Source organism: Ranitomeya variabilis, chromosome 1, assembly GCF_051348905.1.
Source record: "Ranitomeya variabilis isolate aRanVar5 chromosome 1, aRanVar5.hap1, whole genome shotgun sequence".
Taxonomy (NCBI): Eukaryota; Metazoa; Chordata; class Amphibia; order Anura; family Dendrobatidae; genus Ranitomeya; species Ranitomeya variabilis.
The window spans coordinates 614,611,597-614,631,239 of NC_135232.1; the positions used below are offsets into that span (position 1 = coordinate 614,611,597).

Consider the following 19,643-nt stretch of genomic DNA (forward strand, 5'->3'; position numbering starts at 1 on the left):
CTATCAGTTTATGGCCCTTCCTTTTGGCCTACCTACCACTTCCAGGGTTTTTACAAAGGTTATGGCCACAGTCACAGAGGGATTATGTCCATCCCTTATCTGGACAACATTCTTTTCAAGGCACCCTCTTAACAGGTCTGTTGTGAGATTCTTCACCTTAAGGTACCGTCACATTAAGCGACGCTGCAGCGATAGCGACAGCGATGCCGATCGCTGCAGCGTCGCTGTTTGGTCGCTGGAGAGCTGTCACACAGACCGCTCTCCAGCGACCAACGATGCCGAGGTCCCCGGGTATCCAGGGTAAGCATCGGGTTGCTAAGCGCAGGGCCGCGCTTAGTAACCCGATGTTTACCCTGGTTACCAGCGTAAAAGTTAAAAAAACAAACAGCACATACTCACCAGCGCGTCCCCCAGCCTCTGCTTCCTGACACTGACTGAGCTCCGGCCCTAACAGCACAGCGGTGACGTCACCGCTGTGCTTTCACTTTCAGTTTAGGGCCGGCGCTCAGTCAGTGTCAGGAAGCAGAGGCTGGGGGACGCGCTGGTGAGTATGTGCTGTTTGTTTTTTTAACTTTTACGCTGGTAACCAGGGTAAACATCGGGTTACTAAGCGCGGCCCTGCGCTTAGCAACCCGATGCTTACCCTGGTTACCAGTGTAAAATATCGCTGGTATCCTTGCTTTTGCTGTCAAACACGGCGATACACGGCGACCTAGCGACCAAATAAAGTGCAGACCTTCTAGCAGCGACCAGCAATTTCACAGCGGGATCCAGATCGCTGCTGCGTGTCAAATACAGCGATATCGCTATCCAGGTCGCTGCAACGTCACGGATCGCTGGCGATATCGCCTAGTGTGACGGTACCTTTAGGGTACTGTCACACTCTGCAACTTTCCAACGATCACGACCAGCGATACGACCTGGCCGTGATCGTTGGAAAGTCGTTGTGTGGTCGCTGGGGAGCTGTCACACAGACAGCTCTCCAGCGACCAACGATGCCGAGGGCCCCGGGTAACCAGGGTAAACATCGGGTTACTAAGCGCAGGGCCACGCTTAGTAACCCGATGTTTACCCTGGTTACCATCGTAAAAGTAAAAAAAAAAAAAACAAACAGTACATACTCACATTCCGGTGTCCGTCAGGTCCCTTGCCGTCTGCTTCCCGCTCTGACTGAGTGCCGCCGTAAAGTGAAAGCCCAGCACAGCGGTGACATCTCCTAGTGGCAGCAGCATACACCCATGGTTTCCGTGTCCCTCAATGAAGGCTCAGAGAAAAAAGATTTTATGTTAAGTACCCAAAATCTTGTTTTTCAGTCACCACAGTGGACTTGAATAGGCAATCATTCGATAATGAAGATCCAGGTATCCTCTGAAGCTAAGCATAGACAGCAAAGCGTCAGAGGTATAACAAGATGGCAATGAGGAGGGCTTCAGGAAGCCCAGTATGTCATAGTAACCCATCAACCATGCTACGATTGTGTCACAGGGTACCAATAAAAGTGGGAACGTGCGAGCAGAGAAACGCGTTCCATTTGAATGCTGCTATCAATAACTGAAAGCGGCATTTAAATCGTTTAAAATTATAGCTGGCGCTCACCTCCAGCCACGGCTTCTAGAGACAGAAGCCGGTATCTGCTGCGTCTGGAGAGAGTTCAGCTCCTCTGTCCCCTCCACAAGTGATCACCCCCACAACCACATTCATGTGCGTAATATGTCAAGAGGATGATGAACCCCATTAAAAATCTATGGCGTCGATTAAAGAAACATGTTAGATACAACACAGGAATAAATCATAATTAATAGAAACAATGATATGATCTTGAGTCCACATTGTAACAGGTGAAAAAAGGAGTTTACTCCACTGGAAGGCTAAAGGTTTCACATCCAGGTACTAATTGACAAATTTTAGATGTTTTAAATAGTTTTTTTCTCCATGGTTTCTCTTTTCTTGTCTAGAAGGGCTGTTCTACCATGAATTCTCCTGTAAAATGTGTTGTATTAAATTCTACAATAAATAATCTTTCCAATTCCAATGCGAAATCATTTTATGGTTTGTTTTTTTTAAAAAAAACAAACAAACAAATAAACAGAAAACTAGTGTTAAGAGCCATCAAAAGCAAAAAATGGCATTCACAATTTTGGCCACTGATGTATCTACATTAAAGAGCAACTCCAGTCTGATACGGAAAACTTCCTACCCATTCAGATCCATAATATTGTTCGTGTATATAGCAATTAGTGAAAGTATAGGCTCCAGCCTTTGGTTCAATAGGTAACCAGTTATCAGGGACAGAAATATACAGAAATGTATTCTTCTGCTCCGTGAAGGAGATGTCACAGCGCAACTCCAACTGGGTGATCAGTATATGATAGAAGCAGTATAGCTTCTGACTAGGGCCATCTGGAGCAAGTGTCTACAGCTTTACGGGCGACTAGGACTGGAATTGTCCTTTAAAGTACTGGAAATAGTAAAATAGACAATGCATCTCCAGCAAAAGCTCGCATGTCAATTACACAAGGCATAGAGGTGCAGCAAGAAGAAAGGAAAACATGGTTACCCAGAGAGGACATGATACCTTAAGGCAAAATCAAAATGAAAACTTTTTTTCCTTTTGAGAAAGCAACAATAAATGAAAAACAAAACAAAAACAGAAAAAAAGAAAGTAGAAAAGTTATAAGACAACATCGATCACAAAAATGCATTGTGCTTTGTACCCAGATCTTTGCGGAAAGTCTCCAGAAGGAAGAACTGACTGTACGGTGCAGAGACACAACCCAGGAATGGTTATTCTTCATGGTATTCTCCTAATGATAGCTGCCCGTATTGTATACACGGGAACCATGATCTGCAGCAGTGCTCTGCTCACATTATATAGGTTTATGACTTCCACTATTGCTACATGTGGGCTAAGAACCTTTCATTTTATGTTACGATCAAACTGTGTGAGCCCATCTGCCAGGAACAAGGCAGCCTCTTTTCCTCAGGCCTCAAATGGACTGGTGAAGAATAAGATCCAGCTACACTGCACTAATTAAAACCACTTAGATGAAAACAAAAATGCTGAAAAACAACAATAGAGCTCATATTTGATGAATGTTATGGTATAATGTTTGCATACGTTAAAGCTGGACTAAAGAAGATGTCGCCTTCGGATTGGCAGATAACCTCATATACTTTGATCAAATGAGTGCAAAGAACCTCACATTTTACGTATGTAGCAATATTGGAATTACTACACAAAAAGGTTAGTAATATTTTCCAAATCTCCTGACTACCCTATACACGTACATGCTTAGCTCTGCAGAGCCTTCATAGTTTAAGTGGGTAGTAAGCTGCGGTCAGACACCTCTGGTGGCCGCTTACCTCCCGGAGAAATAAAAAGTCAGACACCCGTACAAAGAAGGTGGTTGGCCAGTCCCATGGAAATTGGCAGGTTCCACGGATACGTATTTAGTGTGAATGGATAGCTGCATAACAAGACTTCAATGTGTGCACAGTGGGGGGCTCAGAAACACCCGACTGCCCACTTATCCGAAGAGGGTCATGCACTGCTCCGCCCACGGGTTTCACACTCACTGGTGATTGACAGTGCCCTGGAGCAAGCGCTGTGTGCAGAGCGGTCAGGCAAGCCAGTGCTGCCAATCACCAGGGAGGGGGCAGGGCAGAGCACCTCTTGGCCACGCCAGGGGTGCACTGAGCACCCAAATTAGCATATCTGATTACTCTTGAGTTTCTGCAGAACGACGGCAGCCAATAAATTATTAAGGGTGCAATTCCTGGGAGCCGTGGTTGGATTCGCGTTAGCCACAAATCCATAAACAGTATTCGCTCATGACTAAAACATGTGATATTTTCTGCCAGACAGAGGTGTCTTACAGTTTTGGTTAAGATATTAGACCTATGGCATGTTAAGGGCAAGGTTAACTTTGCCAGACAGTAGTAATGAGCAATGAGATATGCAGTAACCTTGTTATCTCGTATAATCTGGTTGTCCATGCAGTCAGTCTGTGGACCTCTCGGTACAGGGAAGGAGAAGCCGGGCAGAATGGTATATAGACGGGTGGGAAAGGATTCAGAATAACTTGTCATTTTTTTTCACTGAAATCCCTAGTGTTTGCATGCATGAGTCCAGTGGGCGGTCCTACTAGTGACTCACAGCTATCTCTAGATACAGTCATACAGGGACCGCCCATTTGACTCTGCCACACAAACACCAGGCATTACAAGGCATTAAAAGCAAGTTAAACTGAAACTTTTCCCACAAATATGATTATCCCGGTTTGATCAGCTTCTCCAGCTCTGTAACATCCCGCCCGCTGATCAAATAGCATTTTCTACACAACATGTTCTCTTTAAAACTAAATACTAACTTGTGTCTACTAACTTTTCTAGGTACAATAAAGAGGGTTTCTGCTACCCAAGATGGGATAAAAACTGCCTAAAATGTTATTGCAGGGCAACGCCACAATGGATCAACTAATCCTTGTCCTATGGTGTACCGGAGAGAGAAAAGCAAAATGAAAAATGTACCATGTTCACAATGCTGAAATTAAAAATGTAAAGACCACAGTATACCTTTTCTGTTTGTAAGTCAACATGGCCTCTGCTATGGGCAGCTGATGGGCGCAGTTTGCCCCAGCAATGTACTGCGTGACACGTGACACCACATCGGGAGGCTCCTGTATGGTCGACAGCAGAGAAACATCTGGAAAAAAGGCAAAAAAAATATATAAAACTTATTGGATGTTAGGCTTCATCTGTGCATAGTGGTGAGCCACAGGGCAAATGTAGTATTATAGGGTGTCCAAGCCAAAATGAAAGCCTCTTTCGCAGCGGAACGGGTCCTGAGAAGGGAATCTTTTCTTTTTGCATTAGGGCTGTTCTAGAGCTTAAAGGTGAGACAATTCTTCATGTCTTGTGCTTAAAGGGGGGCTTCTGTCAGTAGGTCACCCCTCCTAAGCTGTCTATATGGACATGTAGGTTATATAAAGCCTTGATATCAGAGATCCAATGTTTTATCCCTAAGAAATCCATGTTCTTCTTAATATATAAATGAGCTGTTAATATCTATGGGCGGGAAACAGATCTCCCAGAGAATCTGCCTCCAGAGCTTATTATACATGAAAGGGGGAGTTCCCAGAGTGAGAAACTGTCAGTTATTACATGTCTCACACTGGCGACGCTGCCTTTTCTTGAATATAATCTCTGGTGGCAAATTCTCAGGGAGATCTATGTCCAGCCCATAGATCTTAACAGCTCATTTACATATTAAGAAAACCGTAGATTTCTCAGGTATAGTTTTATTCAACTTTCTATGACCTGCATGCCCATATAGACAGCTTAAAAAGAGTGATCCTATGGACAGATGCCTTTTAAAGAGACCCTCTGTTTTTTCATAAAAATTTGCTGGGGAATTCTCCCATTAGCAATAGAAGGCTACAGAAACATAGCGTGAACGCTGAAGTCTGAGAATCTGGCAGGCAGAGTAAGTAGAAGGGCCTGGATATCTGCGGCACCATAGGTGAAGAGGCCACCAGGTATAATGTAGAACCCAAGGGTCGGTTTAAGATTTGTTTCCCTTTTCTAAAATAAGCCCATTACATTACCTGCGGTTTGTGTGTCCAGTTTTGTGAACAGTTCTCTCCAAGCTGAATCCTGGAAAAGGTTGTTGTATTTGTAGTCCACAGTGCCCAGGTATTTAGCTACGGGATTGGAGCCTACAAAAAACAAAAAAACAAAGTACTTTCAAAAACCATTCAATTTAGAAGCATAATGGTCTAACGCAGGGCGCAAATGGTGTGGGGGTGGTGGGTGTTCAGCATGTACAGGAGATTGAAGAGTTGTCAGAACCCAGAGGAGCTCACGGTCTCATTACCCCATTTCATAAAGGGCTTTTACATTGGGCAATGAATTGCAGAGGAATCCCAGTAAACGAGCAGTGGCTGACTTCATATAAAGTTGATAACCAGCTGTCATAAAAGACCCTTATACACCAGCACATAAATGGGAACCTCAGAGCCTCGCTGGGAAGGATCACTGAAACTTACCTAATGGGATAATGAGAAAGCGCAGGTATCCCACCCAGTCTGGGGTTTTGTGTGACAGCTGCTCCACAAACAGTCTGAGGACAGCACTAAGGTAATTCTGAGAGCCCGCTACCGCAACTTTCACAGGATTTGGTGGCTGTGAATTGCAATTACAACTAAAAAGAGAACATACTGAAAATCAATACTTTCCGTTTTATCATGCACATCATAGATCTATTAATTTGAATAGGGGCAGACTCAGAGGAGGTGTCCAATGACGAGAAGTTATAACTTATAGATAGGTGTGGGCCGACCACTAGGCAGAATGGGGAACCGTCATCCCCTTTTAGAATGGATAGGCAAGTGTGTGCCATTTATTCTCCACGAGGCTACGGAAACAGCCGCCTATGGGTGCGGGTCATAGTAGTTGGGCCCCTCTGATCTATAAGATAAGAAATCGTAGAGAGAATCGCTCAAGAAATAACATTTTTTCCATATCATAGGAGACCAGAGTCCGGCCACGAGCAGAAAAGATTGGAGCAGAGGTGAAGGAGCCAGCGAGATCAATATCCGATACAGCACGGAGACCAACACTTGACACTTACTATCGCTGTATTCTGGACACTATGGTATTAAAAGCAGCTTGAATATCCGCTGGAGAGCAAGTGCAGACTAGAGGAAGGTCGTGTTTTTGCAAGATTTCTGAAAGAAGCTGAAAAGTAAAAACTGTTGAATGTATTATGCACACATTTAATAGTTACAAACATATACATAGACGCACACACGAAGATTACGGAGCTGGAGCTCTTATCTATGCAGACCATAGACTAATAAAAGCATGATGCTATATTAAATAGTTTAAATATTTTTCATTCCTAAAAAATCCCTTAAAGCAGTTGGAGCCTTGTTTTGGAGACATGGCTCTAAGTCCCCAGAATACACGAGTAACATCCCATGTGCAGCTGTGATTGGAGCATTCGCATGGGTAATATCGCACCTGCAGCCACGATAGGAGCATACGCATGGGTAATATCGCACCTGCAGCCACGATTGGAGCATACGCATGGGTAATATCGCACCTGCAGCCACGATAGGAGCATACGCATGGGTAATATCGCACCTGCAGCCACGATTGGAGCATACGCATGGGTAATATCGCACCTGCAGCCACGATTGGAGCATACGCATGGGTAATATCGCACCTGCAGCCACGATAGGAGCATACGCATGGGTAATATCGCACCTGCAGCCACGATTGGAGCATACGCATGGGTAATATCGCACCTGCAGCCACGATTGGAGCATACGCATGGGTAATATCGCACCTGCAGCCACGATTGGAGCATACGCATGGGTAATATCGCACCTGCAGCCACGATAGGAGCATACGCACGGGTAATATCGCACCTGCAGCCACGATAGGAGCATACGCATGGGTAATATCGCACCTGCAGCCACGATTGGAGCATACGCATGGGTAATATCGCACCTGCAGCCACGATAGGAGCATACGCATGGGTAATATCGCACCTGCAGCCACGATTGGAGCATACGCATGGGTAATATCGCACCTGCAGCCACGATTGGAGCATACGCATGGGTAATATCGCACCTGCAGCCACGATTGGAGCATACGCATGGGTAATATCGCACCTGCAGCCACGATTGGAGCATACGCATGGGTAATATCGCACCTGCAGCCACGATAGGAGCATACACATGGGTAATATCGCACCTGCAGCCACGATTGGAGCATACGCATGGGTAATATCGCACCTGCAGCCACGATAGGAGCATACGCATGGGTAATATCGCACCTGCAGCCACGATTGGAGCATACGCATGAGTAATATCGCACCTGCAGCCACGATTGGAGCATTCGCATGGGTAATATCGCACCTGCAGCCACGAATGGAGGGAGCTTAAAGTATAGAGCTGCATAATAGCACAGCATGCAGTGAGCTTCAGAGCTCCCTCTCGTGGTAATGTGCAAACATGTTATGTTTCAAAACAATGTATTAGTAGAGGATTTGGAGCTCTTGCCATTCAAAAAAAAAAAAAAAAGAAAAAATGATTAAGAAATTAATCAGCACAGAATTTTGGACCTAAAAACAAAATTTATAAATCTGGAGTACAGCATTTGGAAGGCTATTACTGGCTATGAAAGGGAATCTGCTGCCAGGTTTGTGTTATGTAAACTGAGAGCACAATGAAGCAGGGGCTGAGACCCTGAATGTATGTTTCACATACTAGACTGTGTGCTGCTGTATCAATAAAATCAGTGTTTTATCAGCTGAGATCATCACTACAGGACTAGGTTCCTCATGCCTCCTAGTCAACTGCTCTGTGTAACCCCTGCCCCACTACTGATTGATAGCTTTCTGTCAATGCACACAGTACACAATACAGAGCTCAGCATTAGAGCTTTGCTAGATCTGCAGCAGAGAAAACAGGGATTGTATCAAAATGACAGCAACTGATATATAGCTGGAATCAGGCTCTCTGCCTCTACATCATGCTGTACTCAGATTACATAGTAAAAACCTGCTGACAGGTTCGCTTTAATATGAATCTATTAAAACATCTGTATAGCAGTCAGTCTGATCAGTCAGGCTAGTAATGGGCAACATACGTAATGAGGGACACTTACCTGGCCCTGCCAGTCCGAAATGTTGATAAGGATAATGTTTTCAGGGAGATGGTCGTCGGAAACCAGAATGTGGTTGAGCTGATCATACACTGTTTTCCTGGGAATCTGAAGATGAAACATATTTGAGCAATGTATGGTGAAAGCTGCAGCCAGACAGAGAGACGCGAGACCCCCATACTCAGGCAGTGGGCCTGGTTACTGCGAACTGACTTATCACAATCGTTTTGAAGAATCGAAAGTCTGCAGAGGGCTCTAGGCTCCCTCTAGTGGTGACTGAATGCTATGTAGAATGAATGTAGAATTATTGGAGATCTGATATGACCACTAGAAATATAAATAAAATATTCAATGCTGAATTACAGACCCCATAAAAAAGTTGCGTTTGATGGTCTGTAACAGAGACTAGGTAAAATAAGCTCTATCTTCCTCTGCCCACGCTGATTCCCCCAGCAGTCACTATGCTTTAAGGCCCCGTCTCACATAGCGAGATCGCTGCTGAGTCACTAGTTTTGTGACGCAACAGCGACCTCAGTAGCGATCTCGCTATGTGTGACACGTACCAGCGATCAGGCCCCTGCTGCGAGATCGCTGGTCGTGTCAGAATGGCCTGGACCTTTTTTTGGTCGTTGAGGCCCCGCTGACATCGCTGAATCGGTGTGTGTGACACCGATCCAGCGATGTCTTCACTGGTAACCAGGGTAAACATCGGGTTACTAAGCGCAGGGCCGCGCTTAGTAACCCGATGTTTACCCTGGTTACCAGCGTAAATGTAAAAAAAAACAAACAGTACATACTTACCATCTGATGTCCGTCAGGTCCCTTGCTGTCTGCTTCCTGCTCTGACTGAGCGCCGCAAAGTGAAAGTGAAAGCAGATCACAGCGGTGACGTCACCGCTGCGCTCTGCTCTCAGTGTACGGCGGCTCAGTCAGAGCAGGAAGCAGACGACAAGGGACACCGAAAGGCGAGTATGTACTGTGTTTTTTTTTGGTAACCAGGGTAAACATCGGGTTACTAAGCGCGGCCCTGCGCTTAGTAACCCGATGTTTACCCTGGTTACCCGGGTGCTGCAGGGGGACTTCGGCATCGTTGAAGACAGTTTCAACGATGCCGAAGTCGTTCCCCTGATCGTTGGTCGCTGGAGAGAGCTGTCTGTGTGACAGCTCCCCAGCGACCACACAGCGACTTACCAACGATCACGGCCAGGTCGTATCGCTGGTCGTGATCGCTGGTAAATCGCTATGTGAGACGGGGCCTTTAGATGTAGGAGACGGTATAAGAATCCAGAGTCTGTCTATGTAGTGGCTTTACCTGCAGATGATTCCGAGTATCGGGTGAACGTTCGTTATCAAGGCTATTGGCTCTCTCATTCTGGGGTCGTGATGCTTGCCTTTCTTTCAATGATGTGCTCCGACCACGACGACCCGTTTGTTTTCCTTCCAAGCTGTAACAAGAAACAAGTGAAAATCTATGAAATCATCCCCATAATCGCTATAGCACAAGTCCTCACTGCAATCGATCAAGGAAAACAAGACTGATAGCAAACAGAAAGAACTTTTCGCATAAAGGGATTGTGCAAAATGCTCCAAAAAAAAAAAAAAGTCGCCAATTCCCCACTGCTCACACTTACACGCATCTGATTCTCCGCTGCAGTCATGATGTTCCGTCACAAGGACATGTGACTACTGAAGCCAATCACTGGCCGAGGAGGTAATCAGCTGCAGCCAGTGACTGACTGCAGTGGTCACATGTCCCTGCTGCTGCAGCAGGAAGTAGAGACTAGTTCGGATATGGCAGTGTTGGGAAGGGAGGAGTGATGGGCTGGTGAATAATGCGTCATTTTCTTTACATCTTCTTTATGATTACCGAGTAGAAGGAATGATCAAGGATTCGGTCTTCGTTATCTTTCCACTTGGGGGTAACCTCTCCACGAAAACATCCAGCGTGGAAAGTTCAATCTCTTGTGGATCCTGCGAAGAGGTGTCCTATGGGAGAAAAGCAAACCCGTAAAAAAGAAGGAACGTTCAGCAGTATATACAGTATGCAGGCACTAACAGATCACACTGGGCACTACATTTACTATCTGATAGGAGACCTATCATATCATTCAAGAGACTAGCGAGATTGGATCCTCAGACTACAGGATCCTCAGGAACAGGGAGCAAGGCAAATACAGCGGACGGTCACATCTATCTATTCTCGTACTCCAACATACCGGATCTGCACATGACAGGTCAAGCCCGAAGTGAGTAACAGCAGAGATGGAAGGAAACAGAAGTCACCTTGTTAAACAACTATCAGCTTAGGCCACCCACCAAATGCTTTACTTTATTAAAGGCCCCCGGGGCACTTTAGACTAATGTTGGCCGAACCCAAAATATTGGCATTGTAATGTGTATGGGGGCCTGATGTTGAGCGACAGAACGATCCTGCCTCTGTTTTTGGACTGCTGATCCCTTTTTTATTCTAAAAGATGAGCGGCCGCCAGAGGAGTTTGGCGGCAGCTTTTCTCAGAGAACACAGGGGCAAGCACTCCTGTGTGTAGGAGAGTCAGGTGAGATAGTTGTGTGCCGAGCAAGCGCTCCTGTGTATAGGAGAGTCAGGCGAGATAGTTGTGTGCCAAGCAAGCGCTCTTGTGTATAGGAGAGTCGAGAGAGTTAGGTGCCAGCCAAGCAAGCGCTCCTTTAATAAAAAGTCGGGGAAGATAGCGGCCGGCTGAGAAAGCGATCCTGTGTATGGGAGAATCAGGGGGAGATAACTGCCGGCCGAGCAAGAGCTCCTGTGTATAGGAGAATCAGGTGAAATAGGTGTGTGCCGAGCGAGCGCTCATGTGTATGGGAGAGTCGGGGAAGATTGCTCGCTCGGCGGGCAGCTCTCCTGTGTATAAAAGAATCGAGTAAAATAGCTGGTAGTCAAGCGAGAGCTCCTGTGCATGGGAGAGTCAGGGGAGATAGCTGCCGGCTAAGTGAGCGCTCCTGTGTATAGGAGAGTTGGGGGGAAGATAGCTGCCGGCCGAGCGAGTGCCCCTGTGTATGGGAGAGTTGGGGGGATATAGCTGCCGGCCGAGAGAGAACTCCTGTGTATGGGAAAGTTGGGGAGAGATAGCTGCCGGCCGAGCGAGAGCTCCTGTGAATAGGAGTTGGGGGGGGGGGTGAGATAGCTGCCCGCCGAGCGAGCGCTCTTGCGTATGGGAGCATTGGGGAGAGATAGCTGCCGGCCGAGCAAGCGCTCCTGTGTATAGGAGAGTTGGGAGGAGATCGCTGCCGGCCGAGCGAGCGCTCCTGTATATGGGAGAGTCGGGCAAGATGGCTGCAGGCCGAGCGAGCGCTCCTGTGTATGGGAGAGTTGGGGGGATATAGCTGCCGGCTGAGCGAGCGCCCCTGTGTATGGGAGAGTTGGGGGGATATAGCTGCCGGCCGAGCGAGCGCCCCTGTGTATGGGAGAGTTGGGAGGATATAGCTGCCGGCCGAGAGAGAGCTCCTGTGTATGGGAGAGTTGGGGAGAGATAGCTGCCGGCCGAGAGAGAACTCCTGTGTACGGGAGAGTTGGGGAGAGATAGCTGCCAGCCGAGCGAGCGCCCCTGTGTATGGGAGAGTTGGGGGGATATAGCTGCCGGCCGAGAGAGAGCTCCTGTGTATGGGAGAGTTGGGGAGAGATAGCTGCCGGCCGAGAGAGAACTCCTGTGTACGGGAGAGTTGGGGAGAGATAGCTGCCAGCCGAGCGAGCGCCCCTGTGTATGGGAGAGTTGGGGGGATATAGCTGCCGGCCGAGAGAGAGCTCCTGTGTATGGGAGAGTTGGGGAGAGATAGCTGCCGGCCGAGAGAGAACTCCTGTGTACGGGAGAGTTGGGGAGAGATAGCTGCCAGCCGAGCGAGCGCCCCTGTGTATGGGAGAGTTGGGGGGATATAGCTGCCGGCCGAGAGAGAGCTCCTGTGTATGGGAGAGTTGGGGAGAGATAGCTGCCGGCCGAGAGAGAACTCCTGTGTACGGGAGAGTTGGGGAGAGATAGCTGCCAGCCGAGCGAGCGCCCCTGTGTATGGGAGAGTTGGGGGGATATAGCTGCCGGCCGAGAGAGAGCTCCTGTGTATGGGAGAGTTGGGGAGAGATAGCTGCCGGCCGAGAGAGAACTCCTGTGTACGGGAGAGTTGGGGAGAGATAGCTGCCAGCCGAGCGAGCACCCCTGTGTATGGGAGAGTTGGGGGGATATAGCTGCCGGCCGAGAGAGAGCTCCTGTGTATGGGAGAGTTGGGGAGAGATAGCTGCCGGCCGAGAGAGAACTCCTGTGTACGGGAGAGTTGGGGAGAGATAGCTGCCAGCCGAGCGAGCGCCCCTGTGTATGGGAGAGTTGGGGGGATATAGCTGCCGGCCGAGAGAGAGCTCCTTTGTATGGGAGAGTTGGGGAGAGATAGCTGCCGGCCGAGAGAGAACTCCTGTGTACGGGAGAGTTGGGGAGAGATAGCTGCCGGCCGAGCGAGCGCTCCTGTGTATAGGAGAGTCGGGAGAGAGCTATCTAAAGTGTATAGGGGGCTTTACCTAGGTCCAGCATTCTGTACAAAGTACATCTTAAGATCTCTAAATCCCCTGCGTAGACAGAATTAGTTTTGTTTTTTTTAAGACACCTGTTAATGAAGCAGAGTTAGGCAGGTAGAAATAAGAGGCCGCAGGGCAGACTCTTTTCCTCAGGGCAGGCTTTTTTATCCTGGTGTTTTTTCCTCTAAATAGCCAGTGTTTCAGAATAAGACAGATCTTCCTGTAATGAGGAGCCAGCCTAGATTTCATGGTTTAGGTAGTGTGAAATTTTTACATACAAGTACAATAATATTTATGAATATACTTTCTGGCTAGCACAAGGTTTCATTGCTGGAATCAGGGTCTCTGCCCCTATATCACAGTGCTTTCGCATTACATAGTAAAACCTGCTGACAGATTCCCTTTAGTATGCTGATGTGATATGAGATGGTGACAATATGAGTGGCAGTGCACCGAAGCACAGGTGTACTTACTAAGGATACAGCGTCAGACACACTCTCAGGAGAGTGCTTGGGTAAGGACGGCCGTCTCTCAGGATCCTCCAGCTGAGCAGATAAATGGAAGTGGGTTGAGCACTAATAAAAATGTAATTGAAGATGAACCACCAAACTTAACAATTGTACATACAAACGGCTGCACATCCTAAGCGTACATCTATATATACGACCGTACATCCTCCCCGTACACGGCCATACATCCTCCCCGTACACCTATATACACGGCCGTACATCCTCCCCGTACACGGCCATACATCCTCCCAGTACACCTATATACACGGCCGTACATCCTCCCCGTACACCTATATACACGGCTGTACATCCTCCCCGTACACATATATACACAGCCGTACATCCTCCCCGTACACGGCCATACATCCTCCCCGTACACCTATATACACGGCCGTACATCCTCCCCGTACACCTATATACACGGCCGTACATCCTTCCCCTACACATATAGATGGTTTTACATTCTACCTACACAACAGCCATCTTAATATAAAGCTTTATGAATGGTGACTTACGTCCGTGTTTGCGGACTGAGCGAGGTCACGATGAGGTTTCTCAAAATGGACATTACTGTTCTGCAAATGAATAATGTAAAAACTATTAGATATGAATGCTCGGGCTGTGTAGATGCCTCTATACACTGATAAATACCCGTACAGGAGTGTTACTCATACCATCCTCTTATTAACGAGTGCATGGCCTGTCAGATGATGCAATATCCCCACCTCCTCATTGGGGGCATACAATCAGAAGCTGCACCTCACATACAGCACTGCTGCAGGCCTGTAATACATACAGCGAATCTGGCTTTCACTACGCCTTCTCTTGGTTGTCTCAAGCTATGTCAATCTTCTGAACCACAATAACGGCACATGTCTATTAAATCTGCTGCATTTTACAAACATTCATTTACTAGTGAGGCGCAAAATGCGTAGAAAAAGCACAATAAATCTGGTGCGTGGCCCGTGCGCTAGCTTTAGTCTGGCACGTTTTGCCGGGTAAATCACATTGTATACTCTAGATCACCCGATATTCCTCATACACACAAGTTAATCAACCATAAAGCTCTAAATCACACATGTCAAACTCTGGACCGCAGGCCAAATCTGGCCACAAGGTGATTATATTTGTCCCACAATGCCAACACTGCTCCCCTATCATACTGAACGGAGGACTATGAGGGGCCCATCATACTTTGTGGAGGACTATGTGGGGCCCATCATACTACGTGGAGGACTATGTGGGGCCCATTATTCTGCATGGATGACTATGTGGGGCCCATTCTATATGGAGGACTATGTGGGTCCCAACATTCTGTATGGAGAACAATGTAGGGCCCATTAGTCTGTATGGAGGGCATTGTGGGGCCCATTAGTCTGTATGGAGGACTATGTGGGGCCCACTATTCTGTATGGAAGACTATGTGGGGCCCATCACTCTGTATGGAGGACTATGTGGGGCCCATAAGTCTGTTTGGAAGACTATGTGGAGCCCATTATTTTGTATGGAGGACTATGTGGGGCCCATTATACTATACAAAGGACTATGTAGGGACCATTATACTGTATGAAGGACTATGTGGGGCTCATTATTCTGTATGGAGGACTATGTGGGGCCCATTATACTATACAAAGGAATATGTAGGGACCATTATACTGTATGAAGGACTATGTGGGGCTCATTCTGTATGGAGGACTATGTGGGGCCAATTATGTATGGAGGACTGTGGAGCCCATTATTCTGTATGGACGACTATGTGGGGCCCATTATACTGTATGCAGGACTATGTGGGACCCATTATTCTGTATGGAAGACTACGTGGAGCCCACTATTCTGTATAGAAGACTATGTGGGGCCTATTACTCTGTATGGAGGACTATGTGGGGCCCATAAGTCTGCTTGGAGGACTATGTGGAGCCCATTATTTTGTATGGAGGACTATGTGGGGCCCATTATACTATACAAAGGACTATGTAGGGACCATTATACTGCATGAAGGACTATGTGGGGATCATTATTCTGTATGGAGGACTATGTGGGGTCCATTAGTCTGTATGGAGGACTATGTGGGGCCAATTATGTATGGAGGACTGTGGAGCCCATTATTATGTATGGACGACTATGTGGGGCCCATTATACGGTATGGAAGACTATGTGGAGCCCATTAGACTATGTGGATTCCATTATAATATGTGTAGGGCTGGGGGTGTGGGGATCAGTTGAGGCATCATATTGTGTACAGGTCACAATACATTTGAGGGCGGTATGGGTCATCATGTCATATGTGTGGAGGGTACTGTGGAGGAATTCACTGTGGGGGTTTCATACTGTGTGTGGGGGGGCACTTTTAGAATCATACTTTAATATCTGCATTATTTATTGACTTAAGATTTTTTGATCCTTTGTTATTACATACTTAAATTAGGCCATCGGGCCATATCCTTTTTATTACTCTCACATAACATAATATTCCAGTATAGCCTATTTGTGATTACGTGTTTACTTTATTCAAAGATCTATTAATTAAAATGCACTTTGTTTGTGGGACAGCCCCTTTACATTTGTTTCCATATGAAAAGGTTCATCATTATATTTGAGGCGAAGGAAAAACTTCCTTACTTGTAGAACTTTTTTTTAATTGATATCAAGGTTAGCCAGCGACTTTGTGCAAGTTTTTAATTTGGCCCTCTGTGTACTTGAGTTTGACTTCCCTGCTCTAGCCTGGTTATGATCAGGGGTATTTTTTAACTCTACCAAAAACTCTCTCTCTCAAAGGGGTTGTCCAGTGAGAAACTATTAAATGATGGGAGTCCAAATGCTGGATTCGGCACCCCCTGGTAGAATGGGGCACGTTTATCTGTACTTTACTCCATTCATTTACTTTGTGGCTGCCCAGTGCTGCGCTCGGCTTTCCCTCGTTCATAGAAAATGAATGGTGCAGCATTCGGGCATCCAACCTGCTGCTTCATTCTAGACGGGGCATACATATTCCCTGTTCTGCTGATCAGTGAGGTTGGATCCCTACCAACCAAAAAAAGCTATCACCTATCCAGCAGACTGGCGATTCCTTGTTTTCACTGGACAACCCCTTTAAGGACCTAATTGTTGTTACAAGTCTAATTGGTTTATCTTTTCTGGTTAGCTATCTCAGTTGCCTCATTGGGGGAGACCGGAACCATGGGAAGTCATAAAGAAGTGCCTGGGGTGTGAAAACTAATGCTAGTCCTGCAGAAGGAAGAATAGCCATTCCTCAGGTTGCTACTCCAACACCTGCTGCTTATAGTACCCTTCTGCTAAAGGTACCTTCACACTAAACGACTTTGCAGCGATAACGACAGCGATCCGTGACGTTGCAGCGTCCTGGATAGCGATATCATTGTGTTTGACACGCAGCAGCGATCTGGAACCCGCTGTGATATCGCTGGTCGTTGCTGAAAGTTCAGAACTTTATTTGGTCGTCAGATCGTGTTTGACAGCAAAAGCAATGATGCCAGCAATGTTTTACAATGGTAACCAGGGTAAATATCGGGTTACTAAGCGCAGGGCCGCTTTATAATGGTTACCCTGGTTACCATTATAAAAGTAAAAAAAAAAAAAACACTACATACTCACCCTCTGATGTCTGTCACGTCCCCCGGCGTCCGCGCTGCTGCTCAGAGCTTCCTGCACTGAATGTGTCAGTGCCGGCCGTAAAGCAAAGCACAGCGGTGACGTCACCACTCTGCTTTAGGGCCGGCGCTTACACAGTGCAGGGAAGCGGACGCCGGGGGACGTGAATGTAAGTATGTAGTGTTTGTTTTTTTACATTTACACTGGTAACCAGGGTAAACATCGGGTTACTAAGCGCGGCCCTGCACTTAGTAACCCAATGTTTACCCTGGTTACCCGGGGACTTCGGCATCGTTGGTCGCTGGAGAGCTGTCTGTGTGACAGCTCTCCAGCGACCACACAGCGATGCTGCAGCGATCGGAATCGTTGTCGATATCGCTGCAGCGTCGCTTAGTGTGAAGGTACCTTAAGGCTTGCATCACTAGAAGGTAAGAGCTCCACAAAGATGGGGACAGAAGACTAAGGAGAGTCCCTAAATAATAGAAGAACAGATGCCTGGAGGCTCAGGACCAAGGGGGCTTCTCCCCCAGGAGGGGAGGGAATTGTTGTGCAATGGCAGGAGCAAACGAGCTCAACCCGACCTTCTACAGTGGCAGGTCAAAAGAGAAAAAGCTTAGTTCCTAACCTGCCTAATCAAGGTTAAGACACGTCTGCTCCTCAGACCAATGTCTGCCTCCGAATGACAAGAAGCTAAACTGAGTAACTGGGTGTCGGCTGCCAAGAATTGCCAGCTAGGGAGGAGTCAGCTTTTTTCTAAGGTGTATTCTTAGTGTCAGCCTCCAGGTGGCAGTATAGTAACCCATGGTTCCAGTTTCCCCCAATGAAGCGACTGTGAAAACAATTCTGTAAGGCTTGTCTGCCCTCCATTAATAATATAGCATTGTTTTATGGCCTTAGAAAGCATTTTCTGGCCGCAATCTGTAGAGTAAATGCTGCATACCTATTCACTCGTCTTTACATCCACACCAGCATGTCACAGACATATCTACTTACAGGACTTGGCAATTCTTTCTGGCTTCTTATGCTATGCAAGCTTCCGATCTCCGTCTGAGAGCTGGAGTGGGAAAGACCCTCGAAATAAGGCCTAGAAGAGAAGGTTTCCATCAGTTTTCCGTTGGTATTTATACCAGAGGGTGCTTATCTTCAACAAGCACCATCCACAGATCCATCAATGATGTGAGAAAAAAAAATATAATAAATATAATCGTTTTTTTCTATTGTACTCAATTCCATATGACCCAGCATGTTTCCAGAGTCCTGCTATATTAGTAGCATACTACTTTATATATATATATATATATATATATATATATATATATATATATGTATATATATGTATGTATGTGTATATATATATATATATACACACACATATACATATACACACACATACATACACACACACGTGACACACCACATTCTAGATGTGCCTCATTTTCCTAGTGCGGCGCAGGCTCAGCCTGCTCCATACAAGCACATACATGTACACCAGTTTAACCAAAAAAATGTGCAGATTCTGGTCCAGTGGTCAGGTCAGTAGTCTGCGGCAACCGTACCAGAGCCTTGCAAGCCTCTTCCTACCTGCTGGCATCTGTGGTGCCTCATCTCATCTGTCTGTCTTGATCTACTTATAGGAAGAGGCTCTGAGGACATCAGCAGGTAGGAAGACGTTCACAGAGCTCAGGGTCACAACAGTCTTTTTGCTCAACTCTACATCCAAACGCTGAAACCCCCCCAATGATAGCAAATGTTGGATCAAAGCCGAACAGTCCTCGCATGGACTCAAACATCAGAATATATGAAAATACTACAAGTAGCATTTTAAAATAATTTGCCATGATCTAAAACATATATTCTGCACTATGGGAAGTGTATGGTCTTCATATAGCTCGGGTCCGATCCTCTTAAATGTCACTGATTTTCCCTAATCAAAGCAAATTGGGGTGAAGCCCTTTAAGACGACAATCTAGAAGTGCCAGCTTCTCAGTCTCTTATGTGACGGTCTATTCATGTCCAAAATGAGCATACAGAGCAGGATGTACTGCATTTCTCACTTTAATTTTGGTTTGGGTGTGCTGAGGACACTGTCGTCATCTTCCATTTCAGGTCCGCTATCACTTGGGTTTTCTATATCCAGGGTGTCGTACAGCAAGTCCATATCCTCTTCCACTTCTGGCACATGCTCCCCCGGGTCCTGTTCAGAGTCAAGCACCTAGAAACATTAGTACAGAAGACAATGAAGACATTTTACAACTCAATCTACTTTAAAGAGGACCTATCGCCAGTTCAAAAACAACTAATTCCTGCTTGTTCCATTAATG

At 46.6% G+C, this 19,643-nt stretch overlaps 1 protein-coding gene across 15 annotated transcripts in view; it reads right to left on the reverse strand.

Moving 5' to 3' along the window:
• Positions 1 to 19,643, reverse strand: part of PACS2 (phosphofurin acidic cluster sorting protein 2) — a 120,328-nt gene that overhangs the window by 16,015 nt on the left and 84,670 nt on the right. For 3 of the 15 annotated variants that reach the window (XM_077260677.1, XM_077260671.1, XM_077260670.1), the window contains exons 9-20: positions 19,377 to 19,516; positions 18,316 to 18,406; positions 14,229 to 14,288; positions 13,678 to 13,779; positions 10,541 to 10,659; positions 9,986 to 10,118; positions 8,677 to 8,781; positions 6,632 to 6,738; positions 6,048 to 6,202; positions 5,607 to 5,717; positions 4,576 to 4,705; positions 2,576 to 2,608 (exon numbers count right to left, since the gene is read on the reverse strand). In XM_077260677.1, the coding sequence (XP_077116792.1) occupies positions 2,576 to 2,608; positions 4,576 to 4,705; positions 5,607 to 5,717; positions 6,048 to 6,202; positions 6,632 to 6,738; positions 8,677 to 8,781; positions 9,986 to 10,118; positions 10,541 to 10,659; positions 13,678 to 13,779; positions 14,229 to 14,288; positions 18,316 to 18,406; positions 19,377 to 19,516 (1,286 nt within the window). Of the gene's footprint in view, positions 1 to 2,575; positions 2,609 to 4,575; positions 4,706 to 5,606; positions 5,718 to 6,047; positions 6,203 to 6,631; positions 6,739 to 8,676; positions 8,782 to 9,985; positions 10,119 to 10,540; positions 10,660 to 13,677; positions 13,780 to 14,228; positions 14,289 to 18,315; positions 18,407 to 19,376; positions 19,535 to 19,643 lie in introns of all 15 variants that reach the window. The other 12 variants (XM_077260672.1, XM_077260669.1, XM_077260668.1 and 9 more) reach the window with 6 other exon arrangements.